The sequence below is a fragment of the Mytilus edulis genome, chromosome 8 (assembly GCF_963676685.1).
Source record: "Mytilus edulis chromosome 8, xbMytEdul2.2, whole genome shotgun sequence".
NCBI classification, from domain to species: domain Eukaryota; kingdom Metazoa; phylum Mollusca; class Bivalvia; order Mytilida; family Mytilidae; genus Mytilus; species Mytilus edulis.
In genome coordinates this window covers 87,141,765-87,149,622 of record NC_092351.1, presented here as the reverse complement: position 1 = coordinate 87,149,622, position 7,858 = coordinate 87,141,765, and the positions used below count along the sequence as shown (strand labels likewise).

General features: G+C 33.3%; 1 protein-coding gene across 1 annotated transcript; it reads right to left on the bottom strand.

The window, feature by feature from the left end:
* Nucleotides 1–717: 717 nt before the first annotated feature.
* Nucleotides 718–6,567, bottom strand: LOC139487174 (uncharacterized). The gene is made up of 3 exons (XM_071272147.1): nucleotides 6,453–6,567; nucleotides 2,236–2,411; nucleotides 718–980 (listed from the first exon to the last, which is right to left on the bottom strand). The coding sequence occupies exons 2-3, from the start codon at nucleotides 2,402–2,404 to the stop codon at nucleotides 787–789; spliced, it is 363 nt and encodes a 120-aa protein (XP_071128248.1). The 5' UTR covers nucleotides 2,405–2,411; nucleotides 6,453–6,567; the 3' UTR covers nucleotides 718–786.
* Between the last annotated feature and the right edge of the window lie 1,291 nt (nucleotides 6,568–7,858).

Genomic DNA, 7,858 nt, shown 5'->3' with positions numbered 1-7,858 from the left:
TTTAATTAGATACAATTCGAGGCACAATATACTGGAGAGAATACTAAATAATGAGCAACACAAAACCCATTTTAAACAGAGGATGATCTCATTATATTGTATAGGTGGATGATGCGGTTTGTTGTATTAGTCAAATTGGTCATTCGTGTATTTTTTTGTATAATTAAAATATTACAAAAAGGCATTACATTTATCTGCAAAGAAGCTGAATTATCCCTCACCAGTGCATATAACTTCATTTTTCATTTTTAGCAATGGCGTTGTCAGTTTGTTTTAGATTTATGAGTTTGACTGTCCCTTTGGTATCTTTCTTCCCTCTTCTTTAATTGTGAGTATTATCCAATACGGCATTCTTTAAACATGTTTTACTCGTACCTTATTTTTTTGTATGTTGTCGTATGCACTTAATGAATTATATTTAAATGTATAAAGGAGCACCTCATAATTAATTCATACTGATGTGCATGTGTTTGTCTAAAGTTAGAACTCCGGGCATTTTCTATAACGAGAAGATATTTATATCTCTTGACAGCTTTTGTGAACACGGAGATATCTAGAAGTCGATGTAGTCTGATCGCTAATGTCGTTTTGTTGCTTTTTGACAGAGGTAATTCAATCTGGATCAAAAATAGTAAATTAATAAGTATTTGCTTATGAGTTTGTTAATACATATAAACAAAATTTCCTTTTTTCTAACTTACAATGTTATATCATATGTTACTTTGAACAATTTATTTTTGTTATTCAAATTCATTAAAAATAACTGAATTTCTCAGATTGAATAAATCACATAACAGTACAGCAATGTTTGGCAACCTTAACCGCATCTCCGCCAATGTCGACAGCTTTACCAGCTAAATTGGCAGAATCTCCTACAATGTTAGCAACATTAGCATCATCTTCAGCGCCGGCTATTCCAGCTATGGTTTGTGTTACATTAGCTATGTGACCAGCGCCTTCCAATATATCACCATTCATAACTACAAAAATATTTTCCATAAATGCAACATAACATGCTAGGTTTAAGATAAAAGAGCTGGTATGCATTTAAAAGAAATCACACTGAAAATCTAGAAACCGATAGTTATATTTACAGTAAATATTAGCTGATTCCTAGTGTTTGTTGAATCCGACACTAACTCATTGTTTTAGCAGTGTTATACAATTGTAAAGCACGGTTTATTTAATGTTGCTACTTTTTTAATAGAAATTGAAAAAAAATCCAACAACCAAAAAGGTAGGTGTAAAAGTTTAGTGGTAATTTATTTTCATGTAAAAAAAAAGAACAGTACACGCACAAATAAGTCAAGAAGAATACTAATGATGAAGCTTTTTGAAAACATTGCACCAAATTGGAGAAATATTAGAACTTTCTTAAATGTATTTTCGTCAAGTGGTTAATGCTGACACTAACATGAACAGAATAAATACTTGGTTTTCTTTGCAGATATTGCCTTCAATCAGAATATACTTATGATATCTTTTAATGAAATTTTATACTTTTAGTGCCTCTAAATTATTTTTCATAAGGAACGATCCAACAGGGAACCAAAGGACAAAATCTAACTTAGATAAACTTTTCACGAGATGCAAGTTGCTATCTTAGTTACTAAATAACTTCCCAATTTGATATGCAAACTTTTTCCGTATTTTTACTTTTACAATTACAGTTTAGTTTGCGGATTCAACATGTTCAATGTAATTTAGAAAAAAATATATTCAACATTATTTTATTCGGTCACATTACCTAACCGAGTTGAGCTTTACTTAAACTGTTTTGCGTTTTTTTCCCCTACTAATTACGTAAAATTATTCAGTATAAAATTTTTGAAAAGCCTGATTAAATAGTATGAGCGCTAAAAGTCGTACCAAATATGTCTGGTGTAGAAAATCTTGGGTATTTCAAATATTTAAGACTATTGTACCAATTGCAGTATGTCATGCTGCAACACAACTGCTGACTAATAGGCTAATAAAACACATAGGGTGCGAAAAAGCAGTGATATCGACTCAGTGTTTGTAAAATATCATCAAAGATGTATAAGGCAATACGCCAGAAGAACGTTCCCTTAACATAATAATTACTAGTGAAGGCCAGGAACATGAGCACCAAACCGGTCATTATGTTTCAGAGATATGTTCATGAAGTTTTGATTTTTCTTACCATTAATTATTTAATTATTTTGTATATATTAAACTGATATTATACGCATAGTTACTGAGATAAATACATACAACTTTCAAACGCATTTGTAGCTCCGTCGACTGCATTGACAGCTTTGGAAACACTTCCCACTACATCTGCTATTTTAACTCCACCAGCCTTTTTAGTAATTTTTTCTGTCATTTCGGCAACATTTTCAACATCATCAATTACTTCACGTGATTTGCAACAACCAACCATAATGCAACTATAAAACGAAACCAGAAAATTGAAATAGAAATATGGTGAAATTTGGCTGAAAAAACGTTTACTGTTTCTATCGTCACGATCATTCTTACATAGTATTAAAATAATTTCACAGGAAATCTGATCATCATACAGTACTTCTGCCGTTAACTTTTAACAGTTTGAAAATTTAAGCATTTTTGGTAATATTTTCCAAAGTGTACACCAAATGTTGTGGTAGGTTATATAAGCCAATAGTAATTTGCCGATTTCAAATCTCATAGTATATGATTAGGAAGTCAAATAAAGATTAACATGAAGGAGACGCATTTCTAAATCTAAAATTATTTACAACTTTTATTATTTACACCAAATCGGACAAAAAATATCCACATGCAGAGGTTTATTCCTATTTACTTTGATTACTTCTTATATACTAATATTTATTCTGTAGTAAGCATCACCATCAGTTATACGATAAAATGCTTTTATTTTAGAGAATATAAACAATTGAATGATCAATAACTGCTAAATTATTATTGTATTTGTAGTTGATTACATCATAACTTTCAAAATAATAAAAACAAACTATTCGGTGTAATACCCCAGTCCCACTAGGCCACGATCGCACCACGATCTATGAAAAAATGCAAATTTTGACGAGCTTGTGCGATCGTGTAGATCGCAGTGAGGTCGTAATACGGTCGTGGGAAGATCTTGGAGATCGTGATGAGCGTGGCCAACTTTGAACATGTTCAAACAAGCGTGGTGCGGTCGTGGCAAAATCAGGCCGTAGTAGAAGCGTAGTGAGAGCGTAGTAAGGTCGTGGTAAGATCGCAAAGGTCGCTGTACCATCGTAGCGAGAGCGTGATTTAATTCGGGGAGATTACGCTACGATCTCACAGCGACGTTATCACGACCTCTCTACGATCATCACGTTGTCACCGCGACCCAACTACGCTCCCACTACGACCATACCACGTTTACACCACGCTGTTCAAGACCATAGAACAATTCTAGTACGTTCATGACGTCCTCGTCACGCTCTTCTTACGATCTGTCTACGTTCGTACCACGACTATTTCGAGTTCTTGTCATGCCCATTGTCATTGTCACATAAATGTATAATAGCTCTTCAGTTTTTGTTTGAAACATCAATTTCAATTGAACCATGGAAACACAATACCATGTACATGTAGTTATGCTTCTTCAATCAATAACTCAGATACAAAATCTTAACGACCAAGCCATGATGTTGTTAATGAGAGAGCGAAGAAGAAGGATTCGAAAAACATTTAGACGGCGTATGTCCTTTTGGATTCGTCCTTGGTTAGCAACGGATAGGAGACTCTAGTTTGGTCATTATGATCAGTTGATGAACGAGTTAAGAATTGAGGATGAACCTCCCTTCTTTAATTTTTTAAGAATGTCTCCAGTGATGTTCGATGAAATTGTTAACCGAGTTGGTCCAAGAGTTAAGAAGACGGATACGCTATTTAGAAGATCCCTATCGCCTGGTCTTAAAATTGCCATCACTTTAAGACATTTAGCTACTGGTGACAAGTACTTGACCTAGCAGTATGACTTCAGAGTTGCTCGGAATTCTATAAGTACATTTTTACCCGAGGTTTGCCGAGCAATAGTTGACGAATATAAAGATGAGGTGTCTGTGTTGTTTCCGTTAAATATTCTTATAAATGAGAAATTGAAGGAATGAAACAGTATTTATATGGAGTTCGGTGCTGACATTATTGTTGAGAGCGTAGTAGGATCGTGGTATGAGCGTGGTATGGTCGTAGTAAGGTCGTGGGACGAGCGTGTGCTATAATCGCAGTAGAAGCGTGGTAAAGTCGTGTTGCAATCGCATAAATCGTGGTATGGTCGTAGTGAGAACGTGAAGAGCGTAGAAAGGTCTTGATAAGCGTAGTGAGGTCGCAGAATAAGCGTGGTGAGTACGTGGTATAATCGTAGAGGGATCGTTGTAGAAGCGTAATGAGGACGTAGTAGCATCGTGAAAACAACAAAAATGTACATTTTCATGCCGCTCATTCCGCGACCTCACCACGATCTGATTTTATTTTAGATCGTGATGAGCGAAGTGCGATCGTGGTCTAGTGGGACTGGGGCTTAAGGCATTACAACCAATATTTCACTATCCATAACTATGATCAAATAATTGTGCAGTTCATAACATATATTTTACAATTGCAAATACATTTTTATTTCAACTTATTTTTGTGCAATTCATAACAATATAATTTTCATAATCAGGAAATAAATTTTTCCGTGTAGCAATGTGTCGGTTTTTCCCAGAAATTCATCGATATCTTAAAACAAAATGCAAATAGTCATTTAATTATTTTCCATCGAATTTCAGGACAAAGAGAGCATATTACAGGACAAAGGTACATAATGAAAGAATAGAAGAACAAAAGACAGTACCTGCCTTGTATACGACTACAGCTATATGGGTCAATGTCAAAATATGTTTTACCACAGTTCACGTTGGTGAACACTACATATTTAACCGTCCGATCGGATATTTTCTCGGCAATCCATATAGAGCAGTAGATGTGCTAGCAATCGTATGAGACACGGAATGGTATATACATTAGTGCAATTTCTATCCATTAAACATAGACAATTATACTTTATCGTGACAAAGTTATGTGGTATACGTCAGATTAAAGTGAATAATTATATTTGATAAGTTTTTAACTCTGTTGTTTTACAAAACTACAAAATACAAACTGCTGAGAAATGTCATAGATTTAAAATGCATTTTGAGCAAGTATTGGTTTTGAAGATTGTATAGATAGGTGGTATTGCCTGACACTCTCCTGATAAAAATAACTAAAATACTTCTAGAGAGCAACATATTGTATTTAACTATATACATTATGTCATGCTCTTATCCGAGTCAAAAAAGAAATGAATGGATTGCATAGTGACAATCACAATTATTATATCATCTAAATAAGGAAAAAACATTAAGATATCACATACGACTATTTTTTACGATGATCCCAACGTTGGGAAGGCACATGAACAAAGGCAGGGTCAAACACGCTTGCCCAAGATCTCAATAATTTCCCTATTTTGACTTCAATTAGTTGATTTACAAAACGTACATTCGAACAACCAGTACAGGGAAAGTCCTTAATTCATAAATAACAGTTTAATATACCGTGGAAATTTTTTGTTCGTGGGGTACCAATTTTCATTGTTTTCGGTGATGGCCTTATCATAAATGTAAGTGCCAAATGGATTATAATAACTGTTGTCCTAATCATGACAGGGAACGAACGATATGTAGGAAAAAATTGACTTCAACGATATGGGCATATAATCTAGAGAATCTGTTTTCCGCTTATGATGATTTACCTTGAAATATTTCCATTTGAAAAAATGATGCTTGCAATAAAATGTATGTTATATCTTCTATGTGCTCTCGTAAATTTGTGTTTGATATCTCTTTATCAATATTAATTTTGTTAAAATATTTTTAACTCGTTGATACGAATATGGATGTATTTTGATAACTGTTCCTTTCTTGTATTTCAATCCACAGGTCCCAAACCAAAAGAGAAAACAAAGCCATGTTACAAACCAAAACAGAAGGAAACACATGGTTTTCATAATATCATACAGGCGATGAAGTATTTAATTTTTTTGTCACATATTGCACTGTTTTTCATGTTTTGGTAGGAAATTTGACGTGTGGTCCGCCAAATAAATTTACGATGTATGTCATTCAATGTTCCGCAAATAATAAACCTTGAATATACATTCCAAAAGTAAAAGTCATGCGTTCAATATTGTCTAATACCACGTATTGTCATGCATACATTGTTTTTGTATTTAAATAGCAGACGATATGATTGATAATCTTTTGAGGATCAGTTACAACGGGGATCAACGTTTTAATTGTAAAAACATATCACTGACAAACCCATAGATTGACAGTTTTAACTCTAAATCACATATGCAATTTTAAAAATCAATACGTCAAATTAAAATATGTTCGTGCAGTCTGTGTTCAATTAATCATGCGTGATAATACCTTAAAGTATATGGTTTGTTTAGCAAAATCCTGAAAATTCTGAAAATTTGTCCTGGTTAAGCAAACACTATAATTGTCAATAGAAATTAATCAATGAGCATGTTTTCGTTTTTATTTATATGTCATTATTACTTCCTTAAAGTGCTCAATCAATTTTCAAATTATAAGGATGCATTTGAAAAAAGATATCGTATAACTTTGTAAGGAAGTGTATACTTATTAATGCATTTAATTGGCGAATACTTTCACACTTAGATAAACGTGTCATTTTCATTTAAAAACAAACTTAAACTGAGGTAAAACGTACTACGTTATCGAATATAACGACAAGAAGTAAAACTTAATGCGAATATCATTTATAATTTATTTATTTATAAACATAATGCTTTACTATATTCTGATATCACTATTTGTGAAAGCTGTAGAAATCTCATCACCAGAATGACATTTTTTTAAACCCTAATCAAATTGGCAGTGAGTTGCAGCGCCATTTGTCTATCATTTTCTTCTAGTTTCGTTTATAAAAGGGGATATATGCAAAAACAAATATATCACTTTCAAATGAGAACAACTGATGTAGAAGTTTCCAACTAAATGTCATAGTACAGCCTTTAACTGAAAGAAGAAGTCATCGTAGTAATTTAGAAAAGGTCCCGACAAAATAAACGTACAATTATTTGCTGGTACAATATCACAAAGTAAACACTAACTTTAAAACATAGTAAAATAGACTAGATTCACTAGATTTAATCAATGCCGACAACAACAAAAAACAAAAAACTCAAAAAAACATCAACTTAAAGACACACCACACTGATCTGAGACTCGACATTTCAGAAATTTAACTGAATGTCTTGAAAGGAAACTGTTTTGTTTTCGTACTCATAGTGATATTCTATCTAATAAAATTGCGAATAGAAATGGAGAATGTGTGAAACAGACAACAACCCGACCAAAGAGAAAATAACAGCCGAAGACAACCAATGGGACTTCAATGTAGCAAGAAAATCCCGCACCAGAGACATGCATCTGCTGGCCCCTAAATAAAAATGTTTACTAGTTCAATGAAAATGGATGTCATACTAAACTCAAAAATATATAAAAGAAAAGAAAACTAGATTTCTAATTGCTAGCAAAAACAGATGGGACCGTTACCCCATTGCCAGAGTAACGGCAGGCATTTTGAAAGTTCCAAAGTCTCAGAGTCCATCTACACATGCAATCTATATTTTTTGTAAAGTTTCATTAAGTTTGAAGTATTTTGAATTTTTTTGCTGTTTTCATGTTAACGGCGGCCACTTTGGAAATTCTAAACCCATAAGCCGGGTAACATTTGTGTGAAGTTTCAATAATTTTGGAGCATTTTTAGTTTTGGGACATTTTTACTTTTTCCATGGTAACAGTCA